Source organism: Oratosquilla oratoria, chromosome 16 (assembly GCF_046742065.1).
Source record: "Oratosquilla oratoria isolate Oo_2021 chromosome 16, ASM4674206v1, whole genome shotgun sequence".
NCBI lineage: Eukaryota > Metazoa > Arthropoda > Malacostraca > Stomatopoda > Squillidae > Oratosquilla > Oratosquilla oratoria.
In genome coordinates this window covers 16,184,505-16,206,451 of record NC_134792.1, presented here as the reverse complement: position 1 = coordinate 16,206,451, position 21,947 = coordinate 16,184,505, and the positions used below count along the sequence as shown (strand labels likewise).

Here is a 21,947-nt window from a genome sequence, read left to right as displayed (position 1 = left end):
TATTATATCTATTAGCCTTGAATAGAAACATATTAAATTGGTGACGCATGATCGTCCTTGTCTGAATCCAAATTGCCTTGGATTTAGTACGTTGTTTTTTTCCAAGTATTTTACCCATCTATTTTTTATAATTCTTTCACAAATTTTTGCTATTGTACTTGTTAGAGAGACTGGTCTATAGTTGTTAGGTTCTTCTTTATTTCCTCCTTTATATATAGGTACTATATTTGCTTTTTTCCAATCTTCTGGAACTTTTCCTTCTTTCAAGGAACTGCTTATTATGCTATGTATTTTGTCTGCCAGTTCATTCCTGCATTCTTTCAGAATCCAGTTTGCTATTTCATCTGGTCCATGTGATTTTCTGACATCAAGATTACTCAATTGTATCAATATTTCATTCTTTGATACTTCTATTTTTTCTATAGGGGGGACTTTCTCTTTCCATTCAATCTCTTCAGGTTGTATGTTCTCCCTTGTAAACACTGATTTAAAATGTTTGTTCATAATTTCCGCCATTTCCATTTCCTCAGTGTATTCAACTCCCCCTTGTCTTAATTTCTCCAAGTCCTGTTTGTTTTTCAGTTTATTGTTTACAAATCTGTAGAATAGTTTTGGTTGATCTTTACATTTTTCTATGACGTCTTTTTCATATTTTCTCTTTTCCTCTCTGCACGTTTGTACATATTCATTTTTATAACTGGTATACATTTTCCATTTTTCAGGTTTTCTGTCCTTTTTCCATCTGGTCCAGGCTTTGTCTCTTTTGTCTTTTAACTCCCTACAACCCTTGTTGTACCAGCATTTTACATATTCTTTTTCTTGTTTTTGTCTTGGGACATACTTTTCCACTCCTTTTTTGTAAATTTTTGTCAAAATATTCCATTTCTTTTCCACTGATGTTTCTTCTTTGTATATTTCTTCCCAGTTTTCTTGTTGAAAGAATTCTCTTATTTTATCAAAGTTTGTTTTTTCATACATCATTCTTTCTTTTCTATATTGTTCATTTCTTTTGATATATTTTTCTTCATTAAGTTCCAGTTCAATCAATATGTGGTCACTTTTACCTATTGGTGTTTTATATTCAATCTTGTCCACTATTCTAGGTTCAGATGTAATTAATAAGTCTAGTCTCGATGGTTCTTCTTCATTTCTATACCTAGTGTTCTCCTGTATCCATTGTGTCATTGTGTGGTCAATAATCATCTCAAGTAGAGCGTTTCCCCATGAGTCATCTCCACCCTTTACTGTCATTTCTTCCCAGCAGATTTCTTTGCAATTAAAGTCGCCCATCATAACTATTCTTCCTCCATCTTCCATTATTTTATTTAATGTTATCTTTGTGTCCTCTAACATACTTTTATGTTCACTCTCCTCCCATGAGGCTGTTTTTGGAGGCACATAATTTATCACAAATTTTCTGCTCTTCTTATCTCTGTCTTCCACTTCTATCATAATCATCTCTACTGTATTCTTTCCATATATGACACCTTTCACGTTTATATCCTTCTTAGTCAGGAACATAACTCCACCCCCTTGCTTTTTCTCTCTGTTTCTAATCCAATAATTGTATGCATCATGTCCTACACTGTTGGGTGGTAGTGGGCCTTTTAATTTTGTTTCTACAATTCCCATTATGTCTGGTTCTTTTTCTTTCAAATAATCATTCAGCTCATTCAATCCTGTTATTAATCCATCTATATTTGTGTAAGACACTCTTAGTTTTCTGCCACTTCCATTGTGTTCTCTGTTTCCCTTATGTTTTTCTTTTGTATGTCGAACTTCCTTAGTTTCATGTTCACTACTCTCCAATAGAATCTCTCTTTCTCTGACTCCGTTCTGTTCTCGTTTTTTGCCTTAGCTTCCAGTCTTTTCTGCTTTTCTTCCTCTCTTTCCTCTTTATTCATTTCTCTTTTTATCCATATCTTTTTGTATTGTTCACTTGTTGCTAGTTTCCCTGTTTTGGATAAGATATTCTCTGCCGTTGTTCGCCCCCCCCCCCTAATCTTAATTCGTCTGGTCTTGTCTGTGCTATACTTTCCGAGTCTAAATTTCTCTTCGATTTGTTTCATAATACCTGGTTCATCTTCCTGAACTGATTCTAGTAATTGGCTTACTTTTTCATTTTCCTCTTTGATTCTTGTGGTTCTATCTGTGTTGTGTTTCTCTTCAATACCTAATATAATAATACATTTCTTCTTGTCTGCTAAATCTCTTACTATATTCTCCTTTTGTCTCATCACTTTAATAACTGAGTCTTCAGTATGTTCTTTCAATTGCTGTTTGACTATGTCAGTGAATGAAACCTTATTTCCTTCTTGGGTTTTCTTCCAATTTTTACTTTCTTTAGCTATCGTTTCTCTGTTTTCTTTACTATTCTTCTTCAATTCCTCATTCTCCACCTTTACATCTCTTAACTGTCTTTTTAGGTCTTCTATTTCATCAGTTAAGTTTTTATTCTCCTTTTCTAGTTCTTCCAATCTTTCAACCCTTTGTAAAATGGTGTTCATATGACCTAACCTACTCTCCAAGTCCTCGATCACCTTATCAACATACTTCTCTAGTCTTGTCAGTCGGGGGGGGGGGGGGGGGGGGGGGTTGTGTCCCCCCCACTCTCTTTAAATCCCTTGAAAATATTCTCATCACTTTCTACTGTATTGTTCCTATCTATACTTCTAATCTTTACATTCTTATTAGACATTCCGTCGTCCTCCAGCTCGTCTTGCGGTCGTTTGTTTACTTTTCGGCGGTCTATTAGGACCAAGTCCTCTACTTCCTCATTACCTTCCATTTCCCCAGCAATCCCTCCCCTTCTCCTCTTTCCTTACTTTCCCACTACCCCACGAGCAATTTCCCCCCACCCTGTAAATACAAAAAGGCACTTCTCTTTGCGTTGGGATCCACAATCTGCACTTTTCTTCAGAACGTTCTTCAAGCCGTCCGTTCGTTGAAAGTGTGTGTGTGTTTGTGTGTGTGTGCATGTATATAATTTTGGAGACAGGAAATTATATCGTTGAAAGATATAAATGGAGAGACCGTTAAATGCAAAGACAGAACAGTAAAAATGGTTAAAGAATTTTACCAAGGGCTTTACTTGCCAAAAATCATAGCTGTAGACGTTCGTAGTGTACCAGAAGTTACAATGGAAGAAGTAGCATTTGCTCTTTAAAAATATGAAATGAGGAAAAGCACCTGGGGAAAGAAGTCCATTGTAAACTACCTCAGCTGTACACAGTGTTTACATCAAGAAAGCGTTCCTGAATAATGGTGCAATACTATAGTGATTTTTCTTTATAAAAAAGGAGACTAGAAAGACCTTAGTAACTACTGAGCAGTTAGCTTGTATATAAAGTATTCTCCAAGATCTCTAAAAATAAACTAATTCAAGTTTAAGATGGAAAACAACCAAGAGAATGGGCAGGTTTTAGTAGCAGATATTTGACTCAATACAACTTGCACCCAATGAATCAGTTAATTGAGAAAACAACGGAATACAACCACTCCTCGTTTAACGACCTACTCGGTTAGCGACGACGCGGAGTTACGACGGGCTTTATGACAGACCAATATTCGTTTAACGTAGATCTCCCGAAGTTACGACGTCGTGTACGATAATTAAGTTGGCTGAGGCAAATTTGTATGATGTTATAATTGAACTTGTACGGTGGATATTAGCTGTGAGGTAAAGTGTTCTGAAGCTTAGGTTTACATTACCATCCTGCAAGCTGCACAAACTACCTGGGGTACAGTATATACCGGTATTGGTATATCTTTAGTTTCGACCATGAGCGCAATATAGCAATATAAAATTAATTATTAATTTTGTAAATTATAATGTATCAACGTAATATACAATTTTGTGAGCGGAAATAAAAAAAAGTGCGAAAACAGATTTCGTAAGTAACAAAGTCATGTCGGACGAATGGTACACCATGTTTGTTATGATAGATTCCGACATTGAAGAAATGAAAGGATGATAAATTCGTCTAACCTAAACTAACCTGTGTCTAATAAATCATCACCTGCAAATTAAATGTCATCCGGCTCGTCCTCGTTGTCGTCGTCGTGAGAGACGTTGGCGGGCTTTTCAACCACTCTCTCAGCTTGCGGGGTATACAAAGTTATTGCAGCTTGAAGGAATGCATGTATCTCCGCACCATAACATTCCTTCAAGAAAATGTACCTGGCGAGGTACTGTCGGAAGTACCGAGGCCGTCAATTGACAGACGACGAGATGGCGTCCCGATCCTATGCTACCGACTTCGTTCATTAGCATATTTGCTTGTAGCAAGGTATTCTTTACTTCGGTTTCCGCCCACAAAACTGCATATTACGTTGATACATTTTAATTTACAAAATTAATAATTAATTTTCTATTGCAATATTGCGCCCATGGTCGAAACTAAAAAAAAATACCCCGGTATTTGATATGGAATGTCAGCATACGCGGATTTGGTCATATACGGTAATTTCAGGAACCTAACCACGGTAAATTAACAGTAAATAAAGCTTTAATGTACTGTACAAAGGAGGGAAAATACACGAAAATAAAGATATATGTATTGCTGGACATTGTACATACAGTACATGCACGTATATGTATACACTTTCGCTTAACGACCAATTCGGTTAACGACGGCGACGCTGGTCCCGATTGTCGTCGTTAAACGAGGAGTGGTTGTACAACATACCTCTTTTTAGCTTTTGTAGATTATAAAAAGGCCTCTGACTCAGTAGAACAAATAGAAATACTCAGCTCATTAAGCAAGGGTTTTAGAAAAGATTTATGTGAAAGACACCACTAATTCAACTACACAATGATACAGAAAAGATAAAGATCAAGAAAGGAGTATAGCAATCCAATACAATTTCACCCAAATTATTTACAGCTTGCTTGAAATGGATATTCAGAGGGTTGAGTTGGGAAGAGAAAGTTTGAAGATTAATGGTTAATATTTTGATAAACTAAGGTTTGTGGATGACATTTCTCTTATTTCAGAAAGGGCAGAAGACTTGCAAAAATGCTGAGAAATCTAAACAAGGAAAGTCTCAAGGTAGATCTAAAAAATGAATAAGAATAAAGCTCAAGTAATGTTGAAGAGTATAATTATTTAGGCCCGATGAAAGTGACTAAGATCATGATAATGAAATACAAAGACATATTACAATTGGTTGGAAAATATTTGGTAACTATAAGATCATGAAAGGCTCTCTACTTTTATGTTTGAAATTCAAAGTTTACAATCAATGTATACTACCAGCAATAATCTACAGATGTAAGACTTGGAAACTGACATATATCATAGCAAGGATTAACTGGTGCTTAATGAACAAGGTTAGTGGTAATCATACATACACATATCATAGGCTTTTTTTTCCCTTATAAGGGAGGTAGCCAAAAAACAAAGGTATAAAACCACTCCCACCCATTCCATCCTTATCATACTCCACTCCCCTCCACCTTCTTATCTTGGCACCTCCTGGATGATGGGTCATCCCTGCATCTCACCCACTGCCTTGGGTCAGAAGCAGTGTCACAAGACACAGCACATCCACAGCAAGACTACTTCATTAAATCGGCAACCCCCTCTCTCCGTCCCCTCATGCAGAAAAGGAGATGGGGAGAAATCCTTTCGGGCTGTGTCAAATTATTTCTCACACATATTCCCTCACCCCCAATCCCCCATCCATTCCACCTCATGCATCACAGCATTATCCATATGCAACTATTCTTCATTCACCCCTGTCTTCTGTCCTATCCCATCCTTCCTCAACAGACATTCTCCTCTTTCCCAAAGACCCTTTTACCCCATCCATCCATCTCATCATAAAATATCATAATCATAAATTATAAAAATAATAATCCTAAAAATCATAAAAATAATCATAGAAATATGAATATTTTTACCTATCAATTTCAGGATAAAAATCCAGATTTTTTTTTTTTTTTTTTCAGTCAACCATCCCTGTCTTCCTCTGCTTGGAACTGACCTGGAATCAGGATGTTGCTGCTGCTCTCTGGTAGCTTTCATTTGTTCATCTTGGTGCTCCTGGGAGCTGTTTGTCACCCAACCACCACCCAGTTTGTTCCAGGGTTTCTGGTGGAGAGTGGTACTGACTTGCAAGAGTGGCCACAGAACTTGACAGCGCTCTTTCCCAAGGACCCATCACCCGAGGAACAGCAGGTGAGATCAAGAACTGGGAATGGAGGTCACAAGAGTGACATTTCAAATTTTGCTTATGGGAAGAATTTGTTTATTTTTTCTTTATTCCACCATAAGCAAATCTCAAGGCCTCATGAAATAATCTTTTATTTGACATTATATGAACATAATGTTCAACATGACAGTTCAAAGTAAAGAAATTGTAATAGATGGTGAGTCCTTTAGAAATTGAAGAGCATGATTATTTGGACCAAATGGTGAAAGTGATCATAATAAAATACAAAGGCAAATTACATTTGGTTGGAAAATGTTTGGTAAATATATTAAAATCATGAGAGGCTCTCTACCTTTATGTCTGAAATGTAATTTTTACAATCAAGCATTCCGCCAGCATTAATCTGCTGGCATGAGACATGGAAACCGATGATGGGAATGGAGATGAAGCTAAGAGGGGAATGGAGAGTTCAATGTTGGGAACAATGCTGTGAGACTGAAAGAGAAGTTGGGTGAGAGAGCAGACTGGAGTGAAAGGTTCTGTACAGGCAGTAAAAGAGAGGTAGTGGACCTGGGCAGGTAAGTTAGTGGAAATGACTGATGAGCAATGGAGTGGATGCTGTGAGATGGGAAGAATGCAGGAGGAACACCAGACAGAAGGTGGAGAGAGGAGAGAGAAATTTGCGGGAGTGATGTGGCAGAGGTTGGTGAAGTCATGCAAATCATAGAATGCTATGAAAGAGGCCTTTGTTCAGTAGTCGAATCAGGATGGCTGATTGATTGATTGATACGAATGTGAATACACAGCTAACGAAAAGCCTCTGCATTTGTTATTTTTCTCTACACAGTGTATCTTTATTGGCCCAAGACTACTCAGTCAAAAAGGGCATAGCTAGGGGGAAGGGGGTGAAGCCACTACCCTCTTGAGGCTGTAGACTCCCCACACACCCCACCCCCACCCCAAAATTAGCATAATGAAAATAATCAATTGGTCGCTTATTTGTGACAAATTGGAAGAAAGGATGCACAAAGGTGTGGGGGGCAGGGGGCAGTGCTCCCCAAGTCTGTGTACAGAAGGGGAGAAGAGGGGAGTAGATGTGATATTCTTTATGTTCAAGTGTATCACTCTCATACACTGACTAGTCAGTGCACTGAATGACTAGTCAGAAACCATCCTAAGTACCTTCAGGCAACTGTTATCACTAAATACAGCCATATTCAAAAGCACACTGACGCTTTTGGGGCAATATACTAATGTATGGAATCACTGGGTGTTCACTTTACTTTTAGAATATTTCAGTATGATACCAATTATCAAATATATTGCAACAGAATGGGTATGGGATGATTGAGGTGTCACTTGGAATAGAGACCACAAAATTGTCATTAAACTTTAACCTGACTTTATGGTCCTCTGTGCCTTTCCCCAGTTTGATATGTTTACATAAATCCACAACAAGGCCTCACTGGCTTAGAACAGAAAATTAACCAGAGGGCATTGCTCAAAGGTGACACAGAGGATTGTAACCACTTAATGTGAAATTGAAATAGATCAGGTCTCACCCAAGTGCAATCACTAATGTGAATTTGATCAATTTTTAGCTGTACAGGTTCAGCTGTAGGAAACAAATACATGTGGACATATATGGTACATGTAATCATGATAAGAATGATTGTGGGGTAGTTATGAGATAGCACTCATTGCAGCTGTTATCATTCAGTAAAAGCAAGACATGGAAACAATTAAAAAAAAAAAAAAAAAGCATAATCATCTTTAAAGTACAATACTTAAGACTTCTCTTTCCTTATGAAAGATTATTTTCTGGGCAGGACTACTACCAGAATGCAGTAGCAAGCATTTTCGGTGCTGGGACAGTAGCAGCTGAACTTCCAGACCACAGCCCTGTGGAGGAAGTCCTCGGGGAAGTGCTCCCTAACAGCAGAGACTCACCTGAGGACCCTGGGCAGCAAGTTGTCAATGGGATAGTGCTGCCCCCTCTGGGAATCAGTGAGCAGTTAACAAGTGAGTGAATTGTGAGAAATTTTGCCAGATAGTTTGTAGTGATAGTATTATATCTATCAATGTGCACAATATTATATTTAAGTTTACTTAGGTTAAATTTTAGTAGCCACATTTGAGATCACCTGTTCTTCGTGTTGTATCTTACCTGCATCCTTTAATTTAAGTGGGTATCACACCACTGCTGCATATTCTAATTTAGGGTGGATCAAACTCTTTGATTTTTTCTATGTCAATTTTTTTTTTTTTCAACAATTTGTAATCTTCATCATCTATTCTCCCCATGACAGTTGTATCTTCTGCAAATACATTAGTATGGCTTATTATTCAATCATATTCAGTTACATGAATCAGGAATCATGGGGTCCTGTCTGACTTCATTTGTCAAATTTTATTTTAAATTTATTTCTTATTCAATTATTTCCTCTTTTAAGTTATTCCAAAAGCTAATACATTTGTATGGGTATGGAAAACTTTTATAGCCTCATTCACCTATTCCTTGGTCTAACCTTTGATCTCATTCCTATCACTTGATTCATGAATCCTTTGAGAATATTTTTCATCAATTCTCACAGGAGTGCTCATGTGGTTCCACTTTACAAGGGAGGAAGGGACAAATGTGAGTGTAGTGGTTTCAGAGGGACCAGTTTGTTGAGTGTGGTTGGGGGGGGGGATATGAGAGGGAATTGGGAGGGGGACAGTGGGGGTGGTTGGTGGGGAGCACAGTGGGCATAGATAAAATGTTTGTGGTGAGACAGATGTATGAGGGCTTCGGAAAATGATAAGGATGTTTTTTGGGCATTTTTATGGATCTGGAAGGGGCTTGTGACAGATCCACTTTGGGAGGTTTTGAAAATATATGAGATTGGAGGAAAGCTGTTGGGGGCAGTCAAGAGTTTTTGCAAGAGTAGTAGAGCCTCTGTTGGAATTAGAAGTGGAGAGAGCAGCTGGTTTGAGGTGAAGGAGAGATTTCACCAGGTATGTGTCATGTCACTGTGGCTGTTCAATGTGTGTACGGATGGGATGGTGTGGGAGGTGGGTGCAAGGGTGGTGGAAAGGGATGTGGAGATGGTTGGGGAGGATGGAGAGGGGATTGGAAATGGTTGGGGAGGGGTGGGAGGTAGGCCAGTTGTTTTCTGCTGATAACACTGTCCTTGTGGTAAGATCAGAGAAGTGACTGAAGAAGTTGGTGACAGAGTTTGGGAAAGTGTACAAGGGGAGGGGGTTGAAGGTGAATGTGGTTGGAAGTGAGGGAATGGGATGCACAGGGGGAGAGGATAGTAGCTGAGTGTTGAAATAGAGAGGCTAGAGGGAGTGAATAGTTTTAGATACTTGGGGTTGCATGTGGCAGGAGAGGGAGGTATAGAGGTGGGGGAAGATTGTAGATTGAGAGATGCAAGTAAGTGCCTTGGGGGATTGAAAAGTGTATTGAAAGGTGGACATATGGGAATGGATGCTGGGAGGAGATTGTATGAGAAGGTAATTGTGCCAACAGCACTGCATGGGGCAGAAACATGGAACATGTGAAAGGAAGAGAGGAAGAGTTGCTTGAGATAAGGTGTCTGAGAAGTGTGGTGGGGGTTACAAGGTTGGGTGGAGTGAGAGGTGGGGAAGGGGTAGGAGTGGAAGGGGAATTGTTGTTGTTGTTGTTGTTGTCGTTCCCTAGACTGTCTGTCCGAGCAGTCCCGTCTCCCCAAGGAATGCCACAGCCGAAACTGGGTTTTCCCACAAATCCTTTATAGAGTGTATGTTGTGTTGTTTGCGTGCATGATTGTGTATAATGCAGTCTTCCATTATGTGTTGTATGGTATGGGGTGAAGTGTTACATCCTGGGCAGCTGTTCACAATGCGGTCATCCAGCCTCTTCTGGTAGCTTAGAAGTGCTGGGTGGTGGCCGCACCGCAGTCTGGCCAAGTGGACTCTGTCCTTTTGTGGGAGAGAGGATTCAGAAGGGTGGATATCAGGGGGTCTGGCATGCAGCAGTGTGTTGTCTTTCAGTGTGTTAATGGAGCAGTGAGTGATATGATTATGAATATGTTTCCGGAGGCTGGTATTTGGTGGTTGTGGAGGAAGAGAAGAGAGTATCTGTGTGTGATAAAGGTCTTTGGGTGTTGTTTTAATGTTTCGTGGTGTGTGTGGGTGTTCTGCTATGTAGTGTAGCAGGTGTGATGTGTTTGTGGTGGCTGCGGCAAGTGTCTGTGTGCCTCTCATGTCGAGGTGGTCCTTGACTTTGAGGACTTTTGTTTCATGGTGTAAATGGTCTGTAGGTGTTGTATTTGTGCAGCTTGTAATTTACCTAGTTGTATTTACCTACTTGTATTTTGCGGGAAGGGGAGCTATGCTCGTGATGTCCCGCCTTTGTATCTCGCAGTGTCTAGTTTGTTTTTAAACTCATGAATGGTTTTTGCGCATACTATTTCATTGTCCAGTTTGTTCCAAGTGTCCAAAACTCTATGAGGAAAACTGTTTTTCTTCAGTTCTCTTCTATAGCTATGTTTTTTTATTTTCTTTCCATGTCCCCTTGTGTTTCTTTTGTCCCAGTTAAGTAAGTTCTCTCTATCGAGTACCTCTGTGCCTCTCATGATTCTGTAGATGGTCAATAGGTCACCTCTCTCTCTTCTTTGCTCCAGTGTCGGTAACTCCAGTTTAGCCAATCTCTCCTCGTATGATAGGTTTGCAAGTGCAGGTGCCATTTTTGTAGCTGCTCTTTGGATTCTTTCTATTTTCTTTATATTCTTTTTGGTACTGGGGGACCACAATGTCGCCACATACTCTAATCTAGGCCTTATCAATGTAACCAATATTTTTTTTATCATGTCTTCGTCCAAGTATGTAAACGCCACTTTTATTGATCTTAGCAAGTTGTAAGTCTCCCCGACAATTTTGTTAATCTGTTTATCATAGGACAAGTCGTTCATGATAATTACTCCCAAATCTTTTTCGGATCCTACTTTCTTTACTTCTTTGGTTCCAATTGTATATTTTCCTGATATTCTGTTTTTGCTTTTTCCAAACTCCATTATGCTACACTTCTTAGTATTAAAGTCCATTTCCCATTTCTGACTCCAGTTCCATACCCTATTTAGGTCTTCTTGCAGTGCTTCACAGTCCTCATCAGTTTCTATTTTCCTTAGCAGTTTGGCGTCATCGGCAAAGAAGCTCATGTAGCAGTTCACGTCCTCGTCCATGTCATTCATATAGATAGCAAACATTATTGGTGCCAGCACAGATCCTTGCGGTACTCCACTGATCACCTCTTTCCAATCTGAATATTTTTCTCTGAGCACTACTCTCATCTTTCTACCAGTCAGAAAGTCCTCTATCCATTTTAGTAGGTTTCCTTGTATTCCTCCTATGTGCTCCAGTTTTTTTAGTAGTTTTCTGTGTGGTACTTTGTCAAAGGCTTTTTGCAAGTCTAGGAATGCACAATCAGCCCATCCATTTCTTTCTTGCACTATGTCTATTAGTCTTGAGTAAAAGCATATTAAGTTTGTGGAGCATGATCTTCCTTGTCTGAATCCGAATTGTCTTGGGTTTAATATGTCATTGTCTTCCAGATGTTTTACCCATCTATTCTTGATTATTTTCTCACAAATTTTGGCTATGGTGCTTGTTAGTGATACTGGCCTATAGTTGGTGGGTTCTTCTTTGTTTCCTCCTTTGTGTATTGGTACAATGTTAGCGTTTTTCCAGTCCTCGGGTATCTTTCCTTCTTTGAGTGAGCTGTTTATCAAGATGTGTATTTTGTCTGTTAGTTCTTCTTTGCACTCCTTTAGAATCCAATTTGCAATACCATCCGGGCCATGTGATTTTCTGACATCCAGCCTTGATAGATGTTCTGATATTTCCTTTAGTGATGCTGTAAACTCATTCATGAGGGGAGATTTCTTGTTTTTATCTGTCACAATTTGGTATTTTCTCTCTGGTGAAAACAGATTTAAAGTGATTGTTCATGACTTCGGCCATCTCTAAATCTTCTGTGTATTCTATGTTTCCTTGGCATAGTTTCACCATTTCCTGTTTGTTTTTAAGTTTACCATTCACATACCGATAGAATAGTTTGGGTTGCTCTTTGCATTTGTCTATAATATCCTTCTCATGGTTCCTTTTTTCCTCTCTTCTCACATTGACATACTCATTTCTATAGTTAACATAAATTTGCCATTTGCTTTGTTTTTTGTCTTTTCTCCACTTTTTTTTAGGGCTTTGTTTTGTATGATTTGAAGGGTGTTGTGGTGTGTCTCACTGAGATTAGGAGCCCATGCAGGACTCGCATAATTCATCACTGAGCGTATGCATTGTTTGTATATTGTTATATAAATTTCTTTGTTTTGTCCAAATGTTGTTCCAGTGATTGACTTAAGTGCAATAAGTCTAAGTGTGCATTTGTTTTTTATGTTTGTGATGTGTTGTTTGAAAGACATGGATGTATCATATGTTACACCAAGAATTTTCGGTGTGTTTGTGTGTGGTATTAGAGTGTTGTTGATGTAGAGATGAGGTATGTATTTGTGTTCTATTGTCCAGTTGGTGAGAAGTATTGCTGTAGATTTGGTTGGAGCTATTTTGAGTTTGTTTGTGATGAACCATGTGTTGAGTGAGTGTATCAAGGTATGGCTGGATTATTTCTGTAGCTTTGTCTGTGTTACGATGTGTGCATGTGATTGTTATGTTGTCTGCATAGGAAGAGATTTGTATTTCTGAGGTGTCTGGTGTGGGTAAGTCATGCATGTATAGATTAAATAGTGTGGGGGATAGAACTGAGCCCTGTGGTACTCCATTCTTAATGTTACTGATGTGCGAGTTGGGGGATGGGGTTGGTGAGGGAGTGTTGGGGTGGTTTGGGCACATGGAGGGAGTGAGGAAAGGTTGGTAGGGGAATTGTGGCGGACAGAGGTGGATAGAGTGAACATGGCAGGGGGGGGGGCAACTGAGGATGGGATGGATGGGTGGGGGGGCATTGAGCAGGAGGGGGTTGTCTGTTGAGGGAGGAAGTGAGAGGGCAGAAGATAGAGGTGAATGGAGAATGGTTGTGTATGGATGACACTGTGATGCATGGAAAGGAGTGGGTGGGGGATTGGGGGGAAGTTAGGGTGTGGTTGTGTATGAATGATGTTTTGATGCAGCCCAAAGGGATTCCTCCCCATCCTCAATGATTCTACGAGGGAGGGCAGATACATGTGGGGGGTGCCAATTAAGTGGAGTGGCCTTGCTGTACATGTGCTGTGTCTTGCTGCATTGCTTCTGACCCAGGGCAATAGACAAAATGCAGGGATGACCTGTCATCCAGGAGGAACCAAAATAAGAGGGAGGGAGGGAGTTGTAAATTGGGAGTGGAGTGGGTGGCGATGAAATAGGTAGGAATGGACTTTGGCTATCTCCCTTATAGCGGGAAAAAGCCCTTGGTATATTTATGTATGTTCTCACAGTATGACCACACCACCTCCTGTACTTTTTTCCAGTCCCTGCCTTTTCACAACTATAGATGATATTAATAGTATTTATGGAAATGCCAGTTATATACAAAACATAGCCATATAGATAAATGCAAAAGCATTTGAGAATAAACATTGCACACTGTCCTGTTGTTTACCCCATCAGCACCAAGTATCACCAATGCCAATTCAACCATTGACTGTCGCACCGTGGCTTTTTCTGTCAGCAGAGCCAACTATAAACACCGCAAAGCTGGCACAAAGGGAGTTCAGCTCCTCTTCGATAAGGTTAGCAGTGAGACTCATATTTCTACATAAAGTACATTTGAAAGAGTTTGCATAGCTTAATCCCAAGTATGTCATTACTATTGTGGGTATGAAGCTCAGCATCTGACCCTCTCTGGGTGCAATGATATTGCAAACCCACATGTTTAGATATAAAACAACTGTTGCCTCTAAATTTCACTAACTAGAAGCCTACAACCCCACAGTAGCATGTGACAGTCCATGGGCTCTCCCAGAAATCTATGTGAGATGTTGGACTGTAGTTTATGTTGTATTCATGTACTTACCTAGTTGTAGTATACAGGAATGGAACAACACTTGTTGAGTCCTGTTTCCTGTTCTCTAATTTTTTATTATACCTAGCCTCATATTCATGTACAGTTCCAACTTAATCTATATCCTTGATTTCCAATTATCATACAGTATTTAGACTTGAATTCATGTGGATTGGTTTCTTTGTCACTCCCTTGAAGGAGGAGCCTTTATTTGTCAGTTCCTATGTGAAAAATTGGAGGAAAGGTTGAAACCAAGTGTTAATGGGATTTGAAAATTGAATAGCATGGAGATGATTCTCTCTAATGTCCATCTCACTTGACCACCTCAAACAGGTTCCCATTATTGGTCTATTCATCATTTAATACATGACAAATGGAATATTGTGAAATAATACATAAAATCTTGTTTGATAGCATGATTTTAAAGACATCCTGTACACCTCTGTGATGAGATGTTTGCATTCCCCCCCCTCAGGTGCTAGCCTCTGTGGGTCCAGGTTATAACCATACTGGAGGATACTTTCATTGCCAATGCCCAGGATTCTATTTCTTCAGTTTACACGGGATCTCACCACTCCAAGGACGAGCCAGGTACATTATCTTCTTACCATATGATAAGTTATACTGTGCTGGGGGCATAATCAGAAGCACAATGGTCTCATATTCACTTAGTTGCGAGTTCAAACCCCATGCTCCTCTCCAGTTCCCCACAATGAATGTCACCTGCCCCAACAGTCCTAGCACATAGGGCAAAGGTGACTGTTTTGGCCATGGGTATACACCTCCTGGTGTAGGCTCCTCACCACCACCTAATAAGTTATGAGAGATAAGCACAACTGTGAAAGGCTGGGAAGAAAACAGAATTTTTTTGTGTTTCTTGACTGTGGTGGGGGGAAAGAATACTGCCACCAAATCTTTCCACTTGAATCATATGAGGCAAGAAAAACAGGATGGGAATTAGGACTAGGCATCCTTCTCCTATAGCCTCACAGGGGACATTCCTAAAAAACATAAAGGCATAAGAGGGTCTAGGAGTTTTCCAACCAGTACCCTAAGGTTTGGATCTTTTAATGTGCATGGATGTTGTAGAGATGAGAGTAAAAGGGAAGAGATAGGCAGTATGATTGTGAGAAGAAAGTTGGATGTGTTGGCATTGAGTGAAACTAAGTTGAGAGGGAGGGGGTGAGTGTGAGTTTGGGAGTGTAGGTGGGAGGTTTCCAGGAGTGAAGAGAGGACAAGGGAGAGAAGGGGTGGCTATACAGCTGTACTAGTAAGTGAAGAGAGTGGTAAGTGTGTTATGGAGTGGAAGGAGGTTTCAAGGTTGATGTGGATGAAGAGAGATGTGGGTTTTTGTAAGTGTATATGGGCCTGGTAGTGAGAAGAGTGTAGAGGAAAGGAAGGCTTTTTATATGGATTTAAATGAGTGCATAGAGGGATTAGGGAGAAATGTCAATGTAGTGGTACAACCTAAAGGACTATGACTGGGTAAGATACATGGTGAGCCCAGATATCATTAGTGCAGTCAGGTGTTGGGTCATGGAGGGTAATATGCAAAACTTGGAACAGATCACTCACAAATATGAGGTCAGTAATCTGGATGAAATGTATAGTAACCTTTGATTTTTAATACACAAAGTTAATTTATTCACTTCAAAACAATGAAGTCAAATATATTCCTAAATGGATGATGAACAGGCTGACAATTTAAATTGGAATAAAAAGAGGGCTTTATGCCAATCAAATATGGGGAAACACACCTTAGATAGAATATAACAATATGGCTAGACTGGTTAAAAAGAACATGCACACAGTGACACGTAACTACAAAATCTAGGTTGCCAGACAAGCAAGACCCAACCCAAAGTGCTTCTTTCATCTCTGCAGAACAAAAAATAAGGATTGGATAGGCCCAATTAAAAACAACAAAGATGTCACTGTAGCTTGAGGAAAAAATGTGTGAGGAGCTTAACAGATATTTTCTCAAGGTATTTACAAAGGAAAGGTTAGATTTTCAGTGGAGATGAGGGTAGTAGACTAACATCAGTATTAGGTAGTATGGTAGTAAGAGTCAAACAGATTGATAGACTTAAAGCTACAAAATCTGCAGGTCAAGACAAAAATTGTCCAAAAGTGTTTAAAGAGTGTAAATTTGTAATCTGCAACTAGTTAATGGAAAAATCTAATAAAATAGTGGATAATGGTTTTGTGCCTATTTCTCAGGGGCAGGTAAATGTTCCTGTTTTCAAAAAGGAATATAAATCATCTATGTATAATTACAGGCCAATCAGTTTGACATCAATTATAGGTAAAATGCTTGAATCAATATTAGCTAATAGAATTAGAGATCATATCAAGAGACATAATTTCATTTGTGACTTAAATCATGGATTCTCCAAGGGTAAGTCATGTGTAACTAATTTTTTACCTTTTTACACCAATGTCTTCCAGGCATCAGATAATAATGATAGTTATGATGTTATTTACAGAGGAAGCATGTCAACAGGAAACCTTTTGGTCTATAACTAGGTCAGATGCAGGGGAAAAAATAAGTGTATAAATGAGTAAAATAACAATGATAGTTATGACGTTATTTACAAAGGAAGAACATGTTGACAGGAGACCTTTTGGTCTATAACTAGGTCAGATGCAGGAGAAAAAAATAAGTAGGCCTATATAGATTAATAAAATAACAATGATAGTTATGATGTTATTTACAAAGGAAGAGCATGTCAACAGGAGACCTTTCGGTCTATAACTAGGTTGGATGCAGGTGGAAAAAACAAATGTAATACTTGTAACTCACCCAATTTCTGCAATTTCCTGGTTCTTTGGTTGCTTCTGTTTAACTCTTCAATCTCCCAACACACTTTCCTCACTCTACAATCTACTTCATCTAAGAATATTAGCTCTGCTAATTCTAATCCTATCAAGGTTACACTTGCACCTTCTCATTCCACATACGCACCAATTCACACATGCCCTCACACCCCTTTGCCCTCCTTCCTACACCGTGCTGGAGGTGCCATCTGTGCATCCCAATCTGCACCACATTTACCACACTCATACCACACACACTCTTGATCTCAAAATCAACCTATTCTTCATCTCCGCCACTTCCTACTTCGTAGTCCTGTATCCATCTTAGATGATGTCTGTCGTGCTGCGGTCATCGGGGCGTTGCTCCCCCATTTACTACCGTGTCGTGACTTTCTTCCTCATTTTCTCTGTCACTCACCACATGACGAAAATCCAAGATATGTTGCAGCACTCCCTCGACAGAGATGTTGTTCCACGAATTTACCTCCATTACGATCCCACTCGTCCAATGTGACGTGCGCTTACCGTCCTTTGGCTTCACCCATACCTCTTCCCACACCTGTACTGAGGCAGGGCCTTCTTCAGTATTGGCTGGTAACACCGGCCCTATCCGGGGATGTCGCCAACCATATTTAAATAAGGCTCTCTGTGGAACCAAATCTTCGTTTTGGCCTGACATAGGGGACATATTATACCAGAAGACTGCCTCCATGGGTGGTGTTAGTGCCCTCTCAGCGATATACTTAATCATGCAATGGTGTCATTCTACTATTCCTTTTCCGCTCGGCCATTAAGCAGCCCTAAAGAAACATCTTGTGCTCCACTTGTCCATCATTTCTTTCAGCGTTCCTGACCGAAACGCGGTGCTATTATCCATCAGGACTTCACCCACTGGATCCTGTTCCAGAAATATCTCATTCATCATCCATGCAAGTTCCTCCCCCATCTCTGTCTTCAGCTCCAGCCTGACGGTGAAGCGTCTCGGGCTGCAGTCGATCATCGATAAGTACATGCCTTGCCAATAGTTGATTACATCGACCGCCAACTTCCTCCAGTTCTCTTCTACGCTAAGCTCCCCCACCGCGTGCGGTATAGGGGTGGGATCTATTGACTGACATCGGATACACGCTCTCGCCGCCCAACGGACTTCTCCCCTAGTTATGTTCGGGTCAACTTTCCTTGTTAAGAACAGTGATCTATCAACACCTAGGTGATGAGTTCCATGCAACTCTTTCGCACATAGGGACCATGCAGAGCACACTTCAACCTTCTCGTCCTGTTCTTCCGGCACTTTCAGCCAACTTTTCTTCACTCTGGTTAACGCATCTGCTCTGTTCATTCACGACGGCACTTGGGTTACCCTCACCTTCACGTTGAACTTATCTATTAACCTCCTCAGGATCCCAAGGCACCATTTCACAATGACCTTTGTTGCCCTTTTCGTACGTATTCTCTTCTCAGCCGTCAGCATTGAATTCATCCACCCCGCTACCATGGCTGAGTCAGTCCTGATTTCGATCTCGCGTAGCCCCTATTTCAGCGCCAAATTGACTTCTTTTCCAACAGCATCCAACTTCGATACGTTAATGTGATGGTAATCATAATTTTTCACTGCCACGCCCCATTTTTGACTACCAGACCTCCTATCTCCAAGACTACGCAGGTTGCTATGCTACTAGCATCACATCATACTACACCTGTGCCCTGTTGTGGTGCATTCCACCGTCCTCTCACTGGATCATCGTGTCTCACCCGTCGTACGACGTCATTTATCATCGTGAGTGTGCCCTCATCAACTTTCCCCAATCCTTCGACCTTGACCGCCTCTTAATATAACTGCACGCTACACGGAGCCAACCGGTGATCAGGTAGTGACCAACCAATTTGGCACACAGGGAGAAGCTGTCGTCTGCTCATCTCGTTCGTTACATTCGGAATCTCGTTGCCTCTCTTGAACAGCAGGTTTCCGGTCCCGTCTCTCTCTAGTTGCAGTCCTAACACTGGTCCTCCTTCCATCTGTTCCGGCATCCAAACCGAGCTAAGTGTTCCACTACGTCTGACGCCGGTACAACAGTATCATCCACCAGTATGTCATCGAGGTAGGAGTCCGTGCCCATCTTCATCGTTTTAGTCTTCTCCAGTACAGTCTTCAAGATCCTCGTCATTATCCTCGGAGCTGAGCACAGCCCAAATCCCAGTCTGGTCAAGAAATATGTTTTACCTTTATATTTTATTAGTTGGTACTTCCATAGCTTCTTCGCCACATGAATTTGTAGGTAAGCCGCCCATATATCTACAATCATGGACACCCCCCTCATTTAGCGCCATTTGCGTAGGGTCTCGTTACATACGTCTACGAAATCATCGCCAGTATGACACCTCACGAACTGGTTCAGTTCTCGGAAATCCAACACCGGTTGCACTTTGTTCTTGTTTGGCTACATCACTGCCATCAGAGGCAAGATTCCACCCTCCATCGGCTCCTCCCATGGACTCAAAATTCCCTCATAAATCCACCGCTCTACTTCGATGTCAAAGTCATCCTTGACCCCATCTTCGAGGGTCTGTTCATAGCAGTCGACTTTGTTCTTCAATAGAGGTGAGCCTTTTATCAGGTACTACTCTACCTACCACTTCTGGTCATCAAATTTTGCCCGGGAGTCTTTGTCCTCAATCGTACAAGACGCCGCCTTCTCATCAAAATCGAGCTTTGCGGCGACACTGCCCGTCATGGCCCTTATTGTTATTCTTGCGTCCTTTTCCGGCCTTAGACGGCTCCTCCCTCTTCCTTCTGTGCTCGAGTCGCGTATCGCTCCAATCCTCATTTGTCCGGCGACAAATTTGACTTCTCTAAGCTGTGCAATTGCATCCATTCCCAGCACCACATCAATTCCCTCTATGACCGTTCTAATAACAGTCTTAGTTTTATCGGAATGCCCTCCACCGTCATTTCAAGTTCCTGGTCGCCCTCGCTTTATCTCCCTTTCGTCAACTGTCATCAGAGCCATATCTCCCTGTCTGAATTCTTTAATCAAGTCGGCCGTTACAATTGTGGTTGAACAGCTGGAATCTAATAGTGCTTTTGCGCGTCTTCCTCTCAATCAGACATCTACAATTGGCATACAGTTGGATAGCGTCTTTACATTTCTTTGGCGGCCGCTTGCGTAGCAGCCGCCTCTCGTCGGTTTCCCTGCTCGCAGTGTGGGGCAATATGTCTGGACTGACTGCATTCGTAACATATGGGCTCCATCTCTCTACAATTCCTCGCGAAGTGACCGATGCGCCGATACCCATAACAAACGATCTGAGGCGGTCCCCTCCATTCGCTGTGGTCACCCCTGAGGTCCCTTGTTTTTCCTTTTCCATTGTCCGGTGGAGGGCCTCGCTCCGCCCGCTCCCCCCTCTTCCCATTTGAGTCATCGGGCTAGCATCTCGGCTGTGGGTCTTGCGTAGAGCCTTGCGGTTTCTCTCTCACCATGACGGCTAAAGGCCCACCCTTGTGTGTCCTTGTGAGATGCCTAGCACGGACTATCAAACGTCCATACTCGCCGACACGGCATTATTTACTTCCTGTAGTCCAGCAGATACGTGATCTGGAAAGCCATTCACAAACACCATTCTAACGAGTTGCTCCAAGCCTTCGCCTTTGAATGTCAACAGTCCAGCCAATCTCCTAATTTCGTTGGCAAAAATGTCGACCTGTTTGCCAGACCAGCACATTCTTTGCATCCGATTAAACGATTCTGGATTCTGGATTCCAAGAAAAGACCACCTCGCTTGAGCGGGATCGGGTTTTCTGGGAGGGGAAGAATGTCTGTTAGAAAATGAAAAGATAGTAGTGTATAAAAGAGGGCTATTGCCACCGGGCGAATTGCGAGCGATTAGGGGCTAGTTTGTTGTCGTGGCTTTAGGAGAACTGGGCTAGGAACTTGGACGGTCGCGCCAATGCCGGGAGGAAGAGCATATTATATCACCAACGAAAGTTTGGAAAATGGTAGGAGACGTAGTAGGAGAGAAAGGGGGAAAAACGGAAAAATCTTTAGTGGGAGGTAAACTGAAATGAGAAGATGTAGTATAAGAGAAAGTGAGAAAGGAAACGAATTTTAGTCGAAGAAAAAGGAAGTGTATATGTTTGTGCGTGGGATGCGGCTATGTTCGTGAGAGGTGTATGTGTGTAATTTACGGTTAGTGAGTAGATTTCACTTCCCGCGTGTAGAGGGCGTTCCTGATTAGCCCCAGGTAAGGCATGAGAATTCCTGTTTTACCCCAGGTCGGGTTTGAGTAGCGATATTATTATTATTATTATTATCATTATTATTACCATTACCATTATTATTATTACATTATGGCGGTTATCACCAGTCAAGCTGGTGAAGGGGTGTGTTACTTGTTGGTGCGGTTATACACGTTTTATCGTGTACACCGCACGTGGGACGGGCGCAGCTGACAGATAGTCTGTACGGTGTGGTCTAGGTGTAATATGTTGTATCAGATGTTTGTGTTTGGCGTGCAGTTTTTCTAGGTGTCTTGAGTGAAGTTTGTGTTTGTGTTGGTTGAGTGGACGGATGTTGGAAATTTGGTGTAGAGACTCAGTGGTTCTGAAGTCGCTCCATCGCGAGCCCGTGATGAACTGGACAGCGGCATTCTGAACCTTCTGATGCTCGTAGTTATTGGTGGCACATGTCAGCTGGCTTAGTCCCGGGGACTGGCACAGAATCGGTCTGACGAGGGCTAGGTACAATCGACGTTTGGTTCTCAGTGTTGCAGTTTTGAAGCGTCTGAGCTTACCCAGCACAGCCCTAGCCTTCGCTCCCTGCTTGCGGAAGTGTGGGGTCCAGGTAAGGCCATTATCAAGTGTGCTACCTAGCACACGGGTATGGTCCTTCGCTGGGATGTTTGTGTTGTTTATTTTAAGAGGAGTGTTTGTGATTGTTCTGTTGGTTCGTTTGCAGCGGAAGTG

At 41.3% G+C, this 21,947-nt stretch overlaps 1 protein-coding gene across 1 annotated transcript in view; it reads left to right on the top strand.

Moving 5' to 3' along the window:
- Window positions 1-5,999: 5,999 nt before the first annotated feature.
- Window positions 6,000-21,947, top strand: part of LOC143033563 (uncharacterized) — a 38,908-nt gene continuing 22,960 nt past the window's right edge. Inside the window, exons 1-4 of the mRNA XM_076199053.1 lie at window positions 6,000-6,182; window positions 7,986-8,178; window positions 13,777-13,898; window positions 14,646-14,761. Coding sequence (XP_076055168.1) covers window positions 6,000-6,182; window positions 7,986-8,178; window positions 13,777-13,898; window positions 14,646-14,761 — 614 coding nt within the window. The remainder of the gene's footprint in view (window positions 6,183-7,985; window positions 8,179-13,776; window positions 13,899-14,645; window positions 14,762-21,947) is intronic.